At 44.1% G+C, this 19,003-nt stretch overlaps 1 protein-coding gene across 1 annotated transcript; it reads right to left on the minus strand.

Annotated features, from left to right (window-relative positions):
* Nucleotides 1-1,874: 1,874 nt before the first annotated feature.
* On the minus strand, nt 1,875-18,973 carry DCAF13 (DDB1 and CUL4 associated factor 13). Its single transcript, XM_069957266.1, has 11 exons — nt 18,805-18,973; nt 18,077-18,276; nt 14,755-14,862; nt 14,427-14,516; nt 13,151-13,306; nt 11,570-11,647; nt 9,194-9,276; nt 8,604-8,768; nt 7,478-7,613; nt 3,029-3,192; nt 1,875-2,368 (listed from the first exon to the last, which is right to left on the minus strand). The coding sequence occupies exons 1-11, from the start codon at nt 18,872-18,874 to the stop codon at nt 2,281-2,283; spliced, it is 1,338 nt and encodes a 445-aa protein (XP_069813367.1). The 5' UTR covers nt 18,875-18,973; the 3' UTR covers nt 1,875-2,280.
* Nucleotides 18,974-19,003: the final 30 nt, after the last annotated feature.

Here is a 19,003-nt window from a genome sequence, read left to right on the forward strand (position 1 = left end):
GTACAGGACATGTAGTATCACACTGGTATCATGTTCATCAGGTCTTGGTGCCAGATACCACAGGACACCTTCAAAGGTCATTTGGAGTCCAGGTCTCAATGGGAAAGGTGTTTTGGCAGCCCAAGGGGAACTTACAGTAGTGCTGACTGGACCACCTCAGCCACTATGTTATCCCATCCCAGGCCTCTGTATCCAAACCAGCACCGGTCAACTTAGTCCTTGGTGAAGCCAGGCCATGATTCATTTCACTGTACTTACGCTGGGCCTAGTAAATATATGAACAGCCAATTATACCTAGACCCAAAGTTTCCAGCAGTATATTGCTCATACTGCTCCGCCATCTTGTCTCCTTCCTATAGTTCCTCCAGGTAAGTGATGCACACAGCCAGCTGTCCACATTAAGTCAAAGACAATATGATTGTCACACGTTACCTGTTCTGGTATAGCTGATCGGTGTACACAGAGGTTAGGTAGATGTCTGGCAGGTATAGGATGACTGTGCAGATATTGTACACCAGTGACTAGTAGACTTTGTGACATTGATACATAGGTTAGGATGACTGTGCCATTAACCCTGTAGGTAAATGTTTAGATCTGATTTTGGTGAGAAGACATTTACTACATTTCTTGGTGCTTTAACACAGTCTTTCTATTGTGACATATAAAGGAGAACAGTAAACTATTGGTAGGGGGTTGATCTCATACAGGCTATTGTCCGATGAGGTATATAACACAGCAATGAGGAGCCTGCAGCCTTCCAACAGTTGGAAAACTACAATTCCCATCATGCCTGGACAGCCAAAGCTAAAGGTTTCATCTCTAAGGTTTTGGCAACTAGAAGTCTCTCCTTCCTACAATCTGCTGACCACTGTCGTCAGGGCAAATCTGTCTCTAGTACAGTTAGATCAGGACAGAACACAGGAAGTAAAGCCAAGGCTTAGCATCTGCTGAGGCTTCTGCTCTCTGCAGAAGAGAGGGGGACAGCCTGAGCTGTGTACCTGCAAGGTAAATCAAGGCTTCTCTCTCATCTCTTACTATCCATAATTCTCAGGACAGAAATCCTTTGTGTAAATACCTGTGAACAGAGATGAGCGAAACTGGGGCAAGCTTGAGTCCGATTACCGGTGGCTGAAGAAGTTGGATGCAGCCCTAGGGAGTCCAGGAAAACATGGATATGGTAACTGTAAATCCACAGTGCTGCAGTGTCATCTCTCCCATCAGCTTCTCAGCAGCGCTAACAGTAGCAGCTCAATGCTTAGTGAAATGCGGTCATTAAAGCGGCACTATCAGCACGTTCAGGCCAGTTATTGTTAGCAATTAGCGGAAAACACAGCTATACCGGACCCCTCTGGAATATAAAGTACAGCCCTGGAATCCGGAGGTAAATAGCGGGTGGCGCATATCAGCAGGTTCACGCCAGTATTACAGAGGCTCTGCAGGCCATGTTAGTGTTACATCCAGGGATTCACAGGTGACATCTTCTCTGATCAGGGTGGTTCTTTCCATTTTCTTTTCCACTAGAATCGGTTATTATGACCTTTCCCAGTAATATTCACTGTAATACCATAATAATGCCCCCCTAGTGCTCCCCTGCAGTATTAATGTACCCCAGTGCAGCCCCCATCATACTTATAATGCAAACAGAAAGGAAAAAATTTTAACTATGGAGCCATAAATGCCAGGAGCGGGGAAAGTGTTTAAATCTTTGCAGGACTGTACTGACACAGAAATTTGTGAATGACCCCCCTCCCCCCAAGATGTATGGATCCCTTTGTTTGTCGGTGTTACATCAATTGATAGAGTCATGCTCCACGCTCCCCCCCCCCAATAGAGTCATGCTCCACGCTCCCCCCCCCCCCCAAAAAAAAAAAAAATTGATAAGAATTATATTTTTAATTGAAGATGTTTCCAACAAGCAAAAACAGGTACAAAATGACTGCAGAGATAATATAGTCGGTAGGTGGAGCGTTTGGTAAGTCACCCTTCTGCTCATGTACATTTAGTTCTTATAGAAAAAAAAAAAAATCTGTTCCAGAGAACAAAAATAAAACCCAACTGGATGCTCATACAGGAGCCATCCTTCCTGCTGATGGTTTTCAGGTCTACAAAACTTTCTACACAGGGATTCGTGCTGTAAATTGAATGTTCTGGACGTTCCCTGAAGTCCACCTCCTCTTGTCCCATAACAGGGATATTCCTGATGCCATAATATAAAGTCTAGAACCGAGTCAACAACTGCAAGTGACAGGAGCGCTGAACATCCTAAGAACAGAGCAGAATCTATTCCAGCACCGCCACCACATGCTTCTTCTTCTCCGGTACTATGGGTACGCTGCCCTTCTTGCTGTGTTTTCGCCGATTCATATCCCTGGAAGAAAAAATAAATAAATAGAAATTAATAAAGTGCAAACGTTACATCATCTCATATAACCAAGAAGGATAAACTATTATCTGCCATCATGTAAATAGGGATTGGATACTCAGCCTTATAGGAACAAAGCTTAAAGGGGTCTGAGTTTCAACACTTATATCCCATCCACAGGATAGGGGATAAGTGTCAGATTGCAGGGGATCCAACCACTAGGACTCCTGTGATCTCGAGAACAGGGCTCCAAGTCTTTGTTATGAATCAAGCATTGAGCTGTGAATGTTTGCTGCCTCGCTCTGTGTACACAGGTATCCCCAGCAGCTCCATAGACAATGAATGGAGCGGTGGCAAAATTCACTGCTCCATTCAAAACAAAGAGGCTGAGATCCAGTAGTCATGCCCTCCATTATCAAACTGGGTAGATTGTGGGAGGTTTATCAAACATGGTGTAAAGTGAAACTGGCTCAGTTGCCCCTAGCAACCAATCAGATTCCTCCTTTCATTTTCCAAAGAGTCTGTGAGGAATGAAAGGTGGAATCTGATTGGTTGCTAGGGGCAACTAAGCCAGTTTCACTTTACACCATGTTGATAAATCTCCCCCATTATGTTGAACACTGCAGCCTGATAAAAAGTACAACACAAGGAGTAGAGAGTACGTACTTCTTGCGGCGAGCTTCCTTCATGATGCGCTGCTCCTTTATCTGGCTGTATATAGACTTGGGGAGGTGTCGATGTCGGGCGATCCTCTTAATCTGTGGGTGATGCTGGAATTTCTCCTTCAGCTTCTGGTTGTAGTTCTGTGCCGCCCGCTCTCGGCCTAATACCTGAAGGAGAATAATACCTGTTACACAGATCACTGGATACATGAAGAAAGCCAACAACCTGCCTGGCGATAGTGGGAAAAACACTGAAAATTAGGACTGGATCTCGATAAGCCAAAGCCATCACGTCCAATCATTACCCTAGAACAGCGATTGGGAAGCTTTAGCCCTTCAGCTGTTGCAAAACTACAATTCCCATCATGCCTGGACAGCCAAAGCTTCGCTTTGGCTGTCCAGGCATGGTGGGAATTGTAGTTTTGCAACAGCTGGAGAGCCAAGGTTCCCTACCACTGCACCAGAACAACATGGCAGCTCAGTGGTTCACAACGTTGTCTTGCAGCACCAAGGTTTTGGGTTTCAAGTACATGGGGTACATTTTTTACTTTATTTTTTCCACACATTTTAAAAATATACAGAACTACATAATAAATGAATAGAGATTCAGCATATTGGAGACCCAGCCAATTCTAGACTTGCAGTTTTGCACGTTCTGGATTTGGCCTTACCCCATGATTTACACAGAAAGGAGCAAAGTCCGAAAACCAAAAATATCAGATTATCGGGTGGCGGCAGCGTCGTTGCGCCTTCCCATGCACTGCTGGCGGCCATTTCCCTGACCCAGCCCCGTGTTTTTCCCATTGTGCAGCAAGTTGTCACCATTCTCCAAGTGAGGCTTTTATTCTAATTAAAAGCAATGATTTTCTTTAATTTAATTGAAGAACAGTAAAAGGGATTGTTGCTGATTTGGTACAAACTAAACACTTTCCTCGACCAAAACCGGTGTGCGCAGTCCATTACCGGGAAGGCAGCAGGATTAACCGTTTCAGCAGAACCGATGAGGAGGACTGTGCTTTTTTTTTTTTTTTCCTGGAAGATGTTGTAAACTCAAGAGGCATATCGGACCCTGGAGCTCCGCAGAGGGGGGTTATCCCACTAACAACACTCATCATCTATCCTATCATTGGGGGGTCTCCAGCGATCACAAGAATGAGGGGTCCATATGCCAGACACTTTAATAGGTGATGAATACTCTTGGTGATGAGAAAACACTCATACACAAGATAAGTTGGCCAAAAAAGGGCCACCTCCTTCCATTCACTTCTATGGAAGTTACGTGAAATTGCCCGTTTCGCCCTCCGTCTGTTACAAAACTACAACTCCCATCATGCCCTCATATTCTTCATCCTTCAAAGCAGTGTGTTCGCCAACCTCTGACTCACCAGCAGTTGCAAAATTACAACTCTCATCATGCCCTGACAGCCGAAGGGCATGATGGGAGGTTTGTGAACACTGTTGTGTACAACAGGTTTGTGAACACTGTTATGTAGCTCTAAGGGCATGATGGGAATTGTAGTATTGCAATTTCTAGAGAGCCACAGGTTGGAGAGTATAGCATCTGTTTCCCTTTAACATAGCCCAACACCCCGGGGCGATCAGACGTTAAGAAAATGTAAAGAGGTCACCATCAGCGTTACATTGGAGCCCTCATCTAAGCAGTAAGTGAAGGAAATGAACCCCCCTCCCGGACCCCTGCGGATGCCCTCCGTCATTTAATGGCTACAATGTAACCCTCTCCTTGGCTATTTGCATTGGACGCATGCTAGGAGGTAAACAAATTAGGATTCAATTAATTGTGTTTTCTTGTTAAAGTGTTGAGCAATGACCTGAACGCTGAGAAATAAATAAGCCTATGGGTGCCGGGAGTCACCTGCAGCGGTGCGAGGCTGGATGGCGCCTCCATGTGGCCGGAAGCGTTTGATGGATTCGCTCTGGAAAGGCTGCTGGTTGTAGGGATTTGCATAACACTAAAAAACATCCTTAATTATTCATGGTTGTGATGTTTACTTGCTCTTGCGGTTTGTCGAGCAAACATTTGTAAACTGATTTGCAGGACAATTTCTGGCACCTTAATGGACTTAGAGAAGGTAAAGGAAAGGAGGTTGTTTAGGGATACACCGGACACGCCATTCCTTCCTATAGAAGTGATATTAACCTGGACGGTCAAGAACCAGAACACATTCTGCGGTTAGATCTAATTCCACTTGTTAGGATAGGATGACGTTTGCCTGGATTTTTTTTAACTAAATTCCCAAGAAACAAGAATTCTGCATCAAGTCGTTCCTGATGGAAATTGTCAATGTCATACACAGAAATAAAACTTTTGACACCTCATGGATGTCAGGTTCTCATCAGTCAGGGTGCTTGATACTGAGACCCCACCTATTGTTAGAACAGGCAGAGAAGCGGTCAGCTGAGTGCTTCTCTCCCCATCTCTCTCCTCACTGCATTGCATGGCTATGGAGCCCCCCCCCCCCCTGCACTGAAGGAAGAGAAGCAGTGCTTCGCCCTACTTGCTAAGGCTGTTGTCTGGGGTCTTTTTCTGCTAACAATCGTCTATGTTTCCATGTTAACTAGCCATTACCACTTCCATCATCAAACGGAAGCAGATGTGCAGCTGAGGGTTGGCAATAAGGGGATGCCCCAAGCCTGACTGGCAGAGTGGTACCATAAGGTCATGACTAGAGATGAGCGAACCGGGTTCGGGTTCAAGTCGATCCGAACCCCAACATTCGGTATTTGATTAGCGGGGGCTGCAGAACTTGGATAAAGCTCTAAGGTTGTCTGGAAAACATGGATACAGCCAATGACTATATCCATGTTTTCCAGATAGCCTTAGGGCTTTATCCAACTTCAGCAGCCACCACTAATCAAATGCCGAACGTTCAGGTTCGGATGGACTCGAGCATGCTCCAGGTTCGCTCATCTTTAATTGTAACCCAAGACCATATTTCCTAAATAAAAAAATAAAAAAAAAATAAAAAACACTTTGTTCCCTAATGTCCGAAAAAAAGAAAAAAAAGGTTAATGCCAAACCTAATATAGATAAATACACCGATCAGCCGTAACAGTGAAACTACCGGCATAGTATTGTATACATCCCCCTCGTTGGGCCAAAACATCACTGACCCATTGACCCAGATGTGGACTTCACAAGACCTCTGAAGATGTTGTGTGGCATCTGCCCCAAGACATTAGCAGCAGGCCCTATAAGCTCTATAAGTTGTGGGGTCCAGCCTCTACGGATAAGATTTGTTTTTCCACCAGATAAAGGGGAGAAGACCTGTTCTATACAATCACATTGCCTCTACCAGCTTGACTTCCCATAGTGCCTCCTGGTACTATTTCTTCACCAGAAAAGTCACCCACCTGGCCACCCTCATGATGTAAAAGAAAATGTGATTTATCAGACCAGACCACCTTCTTCCATTACTCCATGGTCCCGTTCTGATGCCCACTGGACAGGGACCAGCATGGGCGCTCTGACTGTCCACCAAGCAGCTGCAATGCCCTGAGCGTTCTGACACTTGTATCATAACCAGCAGGGAGTTTATTTAGCAATCTTTTCTACAGCAGCTCTTCTGTGAGATCACACAGACTAGCCTTCACTGCCTATATACATCCATCAGCTCCTATCACCAATCATATTTGGAAGGTACTAACCAATCTATACTGGAATACTCCACAAGACCCAGTCATACAGATATCACTTTTGGGGCCCGGTCAGAGTCCCTCTGATCCCTACAATCACATCCCATTTTTCCTCCTCTCTATATAAACTATAAGAACTGACAGGTAACTTGCTGACTAATAGATGCCACCCAATGACAGGCACCATGGTCAATATAATCAGCTATTCACTTCACCTGTCAGTGCTTTTAATCTAATGGCTGATCGGGAGAGGAAAAACTTTAAAGAAATGTTATTCTCCGTGTGATTTAAAAAAAAGACACGATTTTCCGATCTACCTTCACCACCAACTCCTCTGCTTTCCAGATCTCTGCTTGCTGCCATTTAATAGGACCCTTCAATGACTCTCCTGGTCCCACCATGACCACCCAGGAGCGGGGCATTTATCAGACCGCGTCTAGTAACAAGCTGTGCTCTTGTGTGATCATCGTACAGACAATGAAAGTTTCTATAGAGAGGCTGCAAGCTTAGATCTGCAACATCATAAGGACCTGAGAATAACCCGAAACCAGAATATCCCTTTCTACGCTCTCTGCCTGTAAATGTTAATGCTGATCTTAGCATCAAATGAGGGACAATAAAAGAAGCGGTGAAGGTGCTAGTGAGTGAGTCAGGCTGATGTTGGATGGCATGAGTCACGGCCTGGTGTGATTCACATTTCTATTACTGAGCACTGCTGTATAATCTGCCCATAGGTGCATTGCAGCTGCAATTAATCGATTGCTTTCCTGGACTGTGCCGACAAAAAAAAAAATCTTACCAGGCCAAGTTTCTCTGAGGCGTTTGCCTTCCAAATACGGATGTTCATTTCGTCGGAGCCGCACAGAATGTATTTGCTGTCGGAGGACCACCGGACACAGGTGACGTGCTGCATCCTCTTGGTGTGATACACTTCCCTGTGAGTAATAGTACAGTTTAGGGTTAGTTCTCGTGTTCAACACATGACTTACTGCGACTGCTATGTAGCAAATAAACCACCGGGATAGTTGTATCTATCAGTAAGACATGTCTCACATATACAGCATGGCAATGTGTTCACAAAAAAGGAGCAATGGTTCCCCATTTATGGATGACAGGTCACGAAGATGTTAAAAAACCAAAAAGTTCCTGTAATGGTGTCAATGCTGATGCAGTCATAACTAAGGGATGGGGAAACTTTGGATCTCCAGCTGTTGCAAAAACTACAATTCCCATCATGCCTGGACAGCCAAAGCTTTAGATTTGGCTGTCCAGGCATGATGGGAATTGTAGTTTTGTAAGACATCTCCTTACTATAGAGCCATGCTGACGTAGTGGAAGTGATATTCTTTCACTGGGTATTAAATCATCATCTCTGAGGTTACCCAGGAACATCTGGCTGCACGGACAACTATGCTAAACCTGTCTGCAGGTTATGTTTAGTATTACATCACTGCAGTGAATGGGGACGAGCTTCAATACCAAACACAACCTGTGGACAGGTGTGGCGCTGCCATGACCTGTCATATTTACAATCCACTGCCATATTCTGACTGATTCTGAGCTTTGTCAGGACTGTATTTGTGTGTCACATCTGTCATTTTTAGAGGTACCATTTAGGCTCGAACAGATTTTATAAATATTTTTTATAAAACCTTATTATAAAAAAATGTTTTGGAAAACCTCTAACATTCTATCCTATTTAAAGGGGTTATCCAGTGCTTCAAAAACATGGCCACTGTATTGCAGAGACAGCACCACTCTTGTCTCCAGGTCAGGTGGGGTTTGCAATTAAGCTCCATTCACGGGAACTGAGTAGCATGACCTGCACCCAAACTGGACACAACAGTGGTGCTGTCTCTGGAAGAAAGTGGCCATGTTTTTATAGCGCTGGATAACCCTTTTAAAGGGTCTGGAACGAAACTCACCTGCTGTTTCCACTATCAACAGGAAAGATGCGGATTGATTTATCAAAGCTGGCAGACACAAATTCTTTCCCAGTTGGAGAGTAGTCGACATCCAGGACAGCCGACACATGGTCCATGTGCACCTGTATGGGGGCTTGCATGTTTCTCATGTCGTATGTGTACAGTCTGCAGGCGGGACAATACAGTGAGAATCATGGTAATAGTTGATGAAGTCAGAGAGAAATCTACAGACATGTAACTCAGATAAAGTTGTAAATCAGAGGAAAGTAACTCTTTCTGTTCACCTTGTTAAAAATAGCTATAGTTTAGAAACTCCGTTAGTAAATACTGAGGTATAGGTGGGGATGCTCATCTCTTGGCCTGAGTAGTTATAAAGAGTGTCTCTCACTCTGAAGGACCTGTCCTCTAACAAACAACCTATTTGATTGAATAGATATTGTGTAATGCTTTATTTCTCCTGAGGTGGCGCTGCAGGGAAATTGGGCACTTACCAGGTATTACAGCAGATAGTGACTACCAACTAACCAAAATCAGACACCCGTGTGCTAGACAGTGTGCAGACTGCCATTATAGGTGCCATTTACACTTACTTGTAGTTCTCATTGGCTGCTGTAAATATAAAGGCTTCCATAGGGTTCCAGCACAGAGCATTTGTCCTCATTTCTAAAATTACCTGCCGTGGGAAAAAGAGAGAAACCTCCATTATTCTAAGTAACACAAAAAGTAAACTACACATAAAAAGGAGAATCTGTCAAGTCTCCAGTTTGCATAACTACTTGTATACTTCATAGAATAATTATGGAGCCTCTTAGGCCCGTCTGAGATGTCCAGAGCTGTTCTGTAAGCCAAGGCTTCAATGTTTGTGCCCCTTTGCTGCAGTCAGCCATTGGCCACACAAACAAGTGTGCCGCTATGCTTAGGAATCACTGTGGGGACCGGAATGCGCTTGCTTCCCAGTCCGTAACAGGCAACAGCCCTGCATTATGTGGATCTCCACGTGACCCAGCGTGACAGAGCCATGATTAAGGGCTTGCAAGCCCAAAACACATAGGTATTTGAATTATGAAAAAACAGATGCATTTACGTGGATCCGTTTTTCGATTGACTTCCATAAAAAAAGGGATCAAAAACATCTCATACATACTCCTTATAATCCTTATCAACTCCCATAGACGTTCACGTTCATAATTTCATATCTATTCAACAATGACTGTGATCCAATCTATTATAATTAAAAGATCCATTCTCTCCAGAGTTCAAAACAATAACCATCCACCCAAGTACATGTAAATTGGTTTGATTGTATTTTTTGTTCTATTCAATATGTACAGTTTTTCTGGTACAGTTTGCTATAGCTGTGGTGACTGCAACCTTATTTCATGGAGACAAAAGATCCCATCTAAGTAAATCCAGAAGAGTATTAAACTACTTGGATATGCCCCGTCCATTATCTGGATTACCCTTCTACACCGCATATCCGCTGTTCGCTGTCTCATTTATTAATATTTTTTTATAAGATGTCATACTTTCCATATCTTGTAATTAACATCTGTACTATGGTTAGAAAAAAAAAAATTTATAGAATGGTACCGTGTTAGCCAGAAAAATCCATATCGTGGTAAATACTTGTAATCAAAGTATTTTAGGAGTGATACCTTTATTGGCCAACAAAAAATTGTTAGAGCTGTGAGCTTTCGGGATTCACAAGATCCCTTCGTCAGACAAGTTCACAAATGAATGACTTACAGAAACAGCACAACATTCTAGGGATGTTACAAACAAGAAGTGAGAGACATCTGTGAATAAGGGGGGGGGGTATATACACATCACATAGATAAGCCAGGGCAATAAAGAAGGACTTGTTGTAAATTAAAGCTTATTTGGAAGTCCAGGATTCTTGGTCAGTTCAGTCTTATCTGTGGAGTGTGTCTATGTAGTGGGTCATAAATCCAGGTGCCAGGTTTAGTCCATGTAGTGGGTCATAAATCCAGGTGCCAGGTTTAATCCATGTGTTAATGACTGGAATGTTTTTATCAATTTGAATTCCCACACTTTCCTCTCTCTGTCACTCTGGAAGTGACCTTTGAGGACCATAACCTTTAAATCTGTTACTCTATGGTCCAGTGCTAAAAAATGTTGGCCTACGGGAGTGTTGAGACTTTTTATTGTATGTCTATATGTTCATTCTAGTTTGTAATTTGTTTTGTTTTCCCAATGTAGATTCCTGTGGGGCATTGGGTACACTTTATCATGTAGGCTTATCTATGTGATGTATATACCCCCTCAACCCTCCCCCATTCACAGATGTCTCTCCCTTCTTGCTTGTAACATCCCTAGAATGTTGTGCTGTTTCATTTATTTGTGAACTTGTCTGACGAAGGGATCTTTTGAATCCCAAAAGCTCACAGCTCTAACAATTTTTTGTTGGCCAATAAAAGTATCACTCCTAAAATACTTTGATTACAAGTATTTACCACGATATGGATATCTGTACTATAAAATTGCAAAAGTATCAATAAAATATGTTTAAAAAAAATGAATGTGGATTGATCAGGTTTTTTCTTCTTTTCTTTTTATAATGGAAGTCAATAGAAAAGCAAATCAAAACAGATTTATACAAGTCCATCTGTTTTTTCATCCTTTTTTTTTTTGCATAAACCATGAAAAAAAAAAAAAAAAAAAAAAAAAAAGAGGTTCTGAATACTCAAACTGGACAAATCAAAACTTCTGACAGGTGTATATGACATGCTGAAAGTTTTATGGGTCCTCCTCAGTCAAGCACAGAGATTAGGGAGAAGTGCTTTCTCCGCATGGTCCAGCCAATAGTCGGGGACTGAATGTTCAGGCACTGACTAGTTAAAACTTTTATAACGTTACAAAATCTGAAGCAACCCAGCTGGGCACACATGGCATGTGGGGTTGGGCTGAGGGCAGGTATCTGGTCACTGACACAATGGAGCACTTGCCTTTTTCAGTGGTGTAGGTTTCCTCATGTCATACAGGACGATCCCTCTGTCTGCACTACAGCTTCCTATAATGTGTGCCTGAAAAATAAAGGTGTCAGCAGTATTTCACACAGAAGGAAAATATTATTAACACTGCACGTAATAGAGGGAGTCCATGCTTCTCCTCTCACAGCAACAAGGCGGGGGCGGCACAGCTACATCTGCATGTGCATGTTATACTTTATGGGAGGCAACAGTGTAAAATGACATGACAGAAGTCATGTGCTCAGCTAACAAATCTGCAGAATTTGGATTCCTATAGAAATACCCATTGTAATGTTTGGAGCATTCGATGCACTTTTTGTTGACAAAATATACTATGTGTTATATATCCAAACACAACGAATCCCCATTCGCAGATTATGATACACAGCGGATCTGACCCCAGTGACAATAACAGAGGTGAGACCCACAATGTAACTACAATAGAAATGCACCTGCTCCGATTGTAAAACTCTGCAACGTATCTGCCACAAGTGAATTCATCTCTACAGCTTGGGGAATTGTCAAAATCCATGTGTGAAATCTATGTGTATGCTGATGGGGATTTTTTTAATGTGGATATTTATGCAGATTTGAAAGCTTCCATTTATTTCAGTGGGAACATCTACGTAGAAAGGTCTAGAAATGTGAGGGTCAGTCTCTTTTTATGCCAAAAAGAAATTTAAAAAATGCATTTTCTAAAAACTGTGTTGTGGAATTTTCCATTAAAGTTGATGGGAGACGTTTTTTTCTCATGCAGAACCGCGCCAATGGTGGCAAGGAAATTGGTTAGGATTCCAAGTCCAAATCAGTGTGACGCCCTAATGGTTCCTACTAGAGATTAGTACAACTCCAGCATAGTCGAGTCTGATCATCTGGTATTTGAATACCGGTGGCTGAAGTTGTTGCAGGCTGCCTGGAAAACATGGATATAGCCACAAGCTGTATCCATGTTTCCCAGACTCCCTAGGGCTGCATCCAATGTCTTCAGCCACCAGTAATCAAAGGGCGAATGATCTCTATGAGCATGCTTGAGCATGTGTTCATCTCTAGTTCCTGCTGATTGACAGCAAACAGATCTTGAAAACCTTGAGAATTGGAAACAAAATATTTCTTTGCTTCTATTTCTATGTAAGACGACCCCCTTAAAACTCTTCAGTGGATGTTTCTTCAATCACTATGGGTATTCCCACATTACACATGTAGACTATGTACAGGGTACACCATGAATGTGGCACAGATTTGGATGCCAACTTTGCCACCAGACCGGAGATAGGGCTTTGTGTAGACTCTCTATTCAGAATATGGAAGTGACAGCAATTACTGAGTATTTGCTGGGAACAGAGCTGGGACCAGCACCTATAAGACATGTATGGTGTATCCTGTGTAGAAGCCATAAACATCTAGAAGGGAATACCCCACCAGTAAATGATTGTGATGGGAATGTTCCCAAGTTTCTATCACTGTTCTCCTGTAAACTCTTTTTACATAAGGAGCCAAACAGTAAAGACGCCATGCAACACCACAACATTTATCAAAAAAAGAGCAGAACCGTGTTACCTCAATTGGGTTAAATTTGACAGCATGGAGGCTGTCCACGCCCCAGGTGTAGGAGCGCATAGGAGAGTTCCTCTGTTCATCCCAGATATCCACTTGCTGTCCACATGTAGCAAAAACAGCATCCCTCCAGTGGTGATCCACACCTGTGAAGACTGTCTGTAAAGAAAAGAGTGAGACTCAGTAAACAGACTTTCTATGGACTGTCTATGGAAGTGATGGCAAACCTTGGCCATCCAAGCTGTTGAAAAACTACAATTCCCATCCTGCCTGGATAACAAGAGATATGGCTTTGGCTGCACAGGTATGATGGGGGTTGTAGTTTTGCAACAGCTGGAGGGTTGAAAGTTTGCCAGCACTGGTCTACTGCATCCTGCATTCTGTGGACTCATGTCACTACGAGATGTCCCCCCCCCCCCTACTGTCCTTTGAGCAGTAATAGGGTAGAAGGCTGAGTAGCTTGTACTGAATCTGAGTATTATAGGCCAGAAGAACACACTGCAAGATTCAAAGCAGAACTCTCCCAGCGTTCCTTACTGTCTCAAAATGTGCACAGACTTACACAGGTGTCTAGAAACTGTACTCATTCACTAGGTACTCATATTACGTATGCAGGACAAACGTATTACCTCCAACACTGTCCAAGCTCATCTATATGTTAAAGGGGTTGGCAACTTTATAGTAAAATAGTTCAGTACAGTATTAGTATATGTACTCACTGCACTTACTGACAGCAGCTCCCGGTGTACCTCAGAACTGAAATCAGACTCCCCGCCTCCAGTCTGTGCTGTCCTGCTCTGTGGCGAGTCTGTCCATAAGATGGCCAACATGGAGGAGCATGTGACCATGCTCCGCCCCCAGTGTCCACCATAGGCATATACAAGCTCAATGTTGAACACTTGGGCGGGGCATGGTCACATGCTCCTCCATGTCAGCCATCTTATGGACAAAAACACCAGAGTAGGGCAGCACAGCCTGGAGGAGGGGAGTCTGATGTTAGCTTTATGAGGTACACAGGAGATGCGTCACTCATACACTCCTATGCTACATATAAAAACAAAACCTTTTTTCCCAGGATGCCTCTTAATTATTTACCTACATTTTTCTATAGAAGAAAGGGAAAAAAATTATACAGGCCAAAAACTGAAATGCTGAGGTTAGTTCAAACCTGGCAGCTACAACGCAGACTATTTTTCCTCAGGCAGCTTTGTATGTGGGTTGGCCATCAACTTGCACAACTGTGCACATGACCATACATCTGATCCTATCAGTACTTTACCTTTCCTAGAACTGTATGGAGCGGCTCCTCTTTCTCGCCATATCCTGGACTTTCCATCTTCCACTGTTTCACAGTCTTATCGTCACCAACCTAATGCACAAAAGGGGACAGGTCATAAATATGTATATAAACGTACGTGAAGGTTTTTTTTTGTTTTTTTTACACTCCATGTGTCAGCCATCCACCTCCCCCTGGTATTATAACTATTGTTTTTTCCTTTCCCACTCATTTGTAATTCACGTGGACTGTATTATATAATTCATTATATCACTGTGATAGAATCTTGTATATTATATCACACAGATACGGCTCAATTACATCTCCTTACCGTGAAAAACGAAGTCCCGCAGAATCGGACACACATCCCCCGGACGAAGCCGTCATGTGCCTGTACTGTTCGGGTGCACTGTCTTGTGGCCAGGTTCCAGATCTTAACCTGAAAAAATATATTTATACAGAATTGCTGTGTATTAATTAAGTGTCAACCAGAACAATTACTTAATGCGTCTCTAAATTACCACGTACCGGATTCACAGTGGATTTCACGCTGCGAGTTTGCAGCGAAATCCGCTGCAAATCCATGTAGTGTGAAGTTCAATGGGGTTAAATACCTGCAGCGGAATGAAAATGTATGCCCCTTTAACTCCCCGCAGCCCGCCACACACAACACACAGCCCGGAGCATACATTACCTGCTCGGCGCCGCGGCTGCGTGTGAGGCTCCCGTCGGTCCCCATCAGCCAATTAGTGTACGGGCAGCACTGATTGGCTGATGGTGACCGGCGGGAGACGGGATTATCACACACAGCCGCGGCGCCGAGCAGGTAATGTATGCTCCGGGCTGTGGGCTGCGGAGGGTTAAAGGGGCCGTGTTACATACTGGCAGCAGAATGAAAATCCCGCTGCGGGTATGTAACCCCATTAAACTTCACACTACATGGATTCGCAACGGATTTCGCTGCAAACTCGCAGCAAGAAATCGGCTGCAAATCCGGTACGTGTGAAGCTACCAGTGGATTTTACGCTGCGAAATTGGAGCGAAATACGATGTGCATCCTATGCCGATGACTTTCAATGAGGATACATACTCGCAGTGGGATTTAAATCCCACTGAGAGTATGTACATGAAAGCGCCATTAACCCCACGCCGGCTGGAGCATACATAACCTCCTCCCCGCTTCGGCTTGCTTCAGGGTTTCTTGGGTTGACATCCCGCTCAGCCAATCAGTGTGCTGCACCGCCGCAGCCAGTAATTTGCTGAACGGGATGTGAAGACACCAGAAGCCCCTGAAGCAAGTCGAAGGAGGAGTTATAGTATGCTCCGACCGGCGGGGGATTAATGGCGCTGTCACGTACATACTCCCAGCGGGATGTAAATCGCAGCGAAAAATCCGCTGCGGATCCATCCGTGTGAATTTACCCTAAAGATGTTAAGTCATGGAGAAAGGCCCTGTGGGGCCTCTGAGCCCCACAGATACCTTACATGCTGAAGTCAAGACTAGAGACTTACAATAAGGGCCGTATTACACTGTCTGATATTCTATGTAAGCTAGAGTTGATCTCCTAGACAATCGTGGAGCATGGGCTGCGTGTGTGGGTCTGTATATATATTACACACACACACACACACACACTACCGTTCAAAAGTTTGGGGTCACCCAAATAATTGTGTTTTCCATAAAAAGTCACACTTATCAAGACATTGACAAGGTTAGAAATAATGATTTGTATGTGAAATAACATTGTTTTTAAATCAAACTTTACTTTTGTCAAAGAATCCTCCTTTTGCAGCAATTCCAGCATTGCACACCTTTGGCATTCTAGCTATTAATCTGTTGAGGTAAGCTGGAGAAATTGCACCCCACGCTTCTAGAAGCAGCTCCCACAAGTTGGATTGGTTGGATGGGCACTTCTGGCGTACCATACGGTCAAGCTGCTCCCACAACAGCTCAATGGGGTTCAGATCTGGTGACTGCGCTGGCCACTCCATTACCTATGATAGAATACCAGCTGCTGCTTCTGCTGTAAATAGTTCTTGCACAATTTGGAGGTGTGTTTAGGGTCATTGTCCTGTTGTAGGATGAAATTGGCTCCAATCAAGCGCTGTCCACTGGGTATGGCATGGCGTTGCAGAGCGATAGCCTTCCTTATTCAGAATCCCTTTTACCCTGTACAAATCTCCCACCTTACCAGCACCAAAGCAACCCCAGACCATCACATTACCTCCACCATGTATAACAGATGGCGTCAGGCATTCTTCCAGCATCTTTTCATTTGTTCTGCGTCTCACAAACGTTCTTCTTTGTGATCCAAACACCTCAAACTTGGATACATCCGTCCACAACACTTTTTTCCAGTCTTCCTCTGTCCGATGTCTGTGTTCTTTTGCCCATCTTAATCTTTTTCTTTTATTGGCCAGTCTCAGATATGGCTTTTTCTTTGCCACTCTTCCCTGAAGCCCAAAATCCCGCAGCCGCCTCTTCACTGTATCTTCATTGAAAAGTACAGTGCTTTTCCTTCAAAAATAAGGAAATTCCAAACTTTTGAACGGTAGTGTATGTATATATATTTATTTAGCAATGTCCGTGCAGCCCTTGCTACAGATATAGAAAATAATATCCTTCCAGCGCTCCTTGGCTTCCTGCCATCCTTCTCCCCATGTTTCCCACAGCAGCCGCTGGCACTGCTCGAGTGTTAGGTGACTCAGCCAATCACTGGCCAAGATGGGACAGAGTCACAGCCAGTGATTGGCTGGGTGGCCTGTCATTGCAGAGACAGCAGAAGCTTCAGTGGTGGCTGCGAGGAGCTGAAAGAACATCAGGGAGCGTGGAGAGGTAAATTACAGCTTTTATTATTCTCTCTACTTTGTCATCAGCCACAGACCAAGCACCTCCTGTTACATGATGAGTGATGCACGGTTGGACGATTTTTTTTTTTTTTTTTTTTTACACCCGTTGAAAGATCGGATCCTTGGCTGATCGTTGTCTTTATTACACAAGGAAATATCTGCCCAAATTGGTCTGATTGGTCAGAATATTGCCCCCTGTTATAGGGCCCTAAGTTTGGGTTTTGTGACCTTCTGGACTATCAGCCTTTGATAACCTGTGGCTGGAGAAGTTGGATGCAGCTGTAGGACTCCCTGGAAAACATGGATACAGCCCTTAAGCTGTATCCATCCTTCTTCAGCTACCGGAAGTCAAAAACTGATATTCCACTCATCTCTAGTCATGACTTGACTGCAGCTTGTAAAGGGTTAAACTGCCAGGATCGGCCTCTCTGGGCCTGGCTGTCATCCCGCACCCACTAAGCCCAAAGTCTCTTAATGACCATGGTTAAAAACAGGTAAAGGTGGTCATTAAATTGCTTGGTGTAAGCAATTCTTACACAGGCCTATGTGTCTCCGTGGTAACAGACTACAAACACCCTGTGTAGTCTGCCGTTTTCCAATTTTACTTTTGTAGTTACATACGGGAAGGTAACAATGAGAGTTCAGTCCCTTTGTGTTTCTACCATAGAAGCCATGACTGCTGCGGCCAAGACTTGCCGAGCCTGTGACATTATGTACATCAAAGTGCAATCCGGGGGTTTAACCAAGACGTGCAACATTGTTTCTGCTCGATAAAAGAGATTGCTGTGTGTCCAGACACTCACCTCTCCATCACAGGCCCCGGACAGCACTGTGGACAGGCTCTTGGGATGTTTCGCTATACAGTTGATCCCATCTCTATGACCTTCCAGCGCCGCAACAAAAGGCTTAGCGAATACACGGTCCAGCTTGGTGGCGTTCAAGGCTCGGACATATTCCCGCGGCACCTCGAACGGGTGGAGGGAGGGGTCATAGTTACGTGGAACTGAAAGGGAAAAAAATTATAGTTAATACCGATGTTACCCAAGATGCCGACCATCTACAGCAGGGGTAGGGAACCTTGGCTCTCCAGCTGTTGCAAAACTACAACTCCCATCATGCCTGGACAGCCAAAGCTAATGCTGGATAACCCCTTTAATGGGTTTTTATAAAGACAAACCCCATCCATGCCACTACGGTTATAGTCTATATCCTGAGGCTCATCAGATGTTTTATAACCACAACTCCCAGCATGCCCTGACAGCCAGTAACCAACACTTGCTAAACAGTCCTCCCACCAGCGGGGGCGCTGTCACAAAGGAGTAAATTCTGGACAGACAATGACTATAGAGCACTATAAGATCACACACTTCTCCGGACAGATAGAAATTGCTTGTGAAAAAAAAGAAGCAACAAATAAAGTTGTGTTACTATAGTTCAATCAAATCATCACGTGACCAGTATAGCGAGCACCATGAACCCTTCTTACACACACACAATCCCGTCATGCACAGCGCGGACGCTCCAGTCTCACCTTTAGGCAGGTCCCTTTTGGTCTCCCGCACATAGTCGTCCGGATTCCGGCACAAAACCTTCACTTTCATGGCGACAGCTACCGAGAGCTCCTCTCTACCTCACACCACATGGACCGGAAGAGAAAGGTCTACGGATGGCATCATTACGTCAGCCGTCGAGGACGCCATCTTTACCGTGGGCGCTTTTGCCCATACAGT

This window comes from Dendropsophus ebraccatus, chromosome 2 (assembly GCF_027789765.1).
Source record: "Dendropsophus ebraccatus isolate aDenEbr1 chromosome 2, aDenEbr1.pat, whole genome shotgun sequence".
NCBI lineage: Eukaryota > Metazoa > Chordata > Amphibia > Anura > Hylidae > Dendropsophus > Dendropsophus ebraccatus.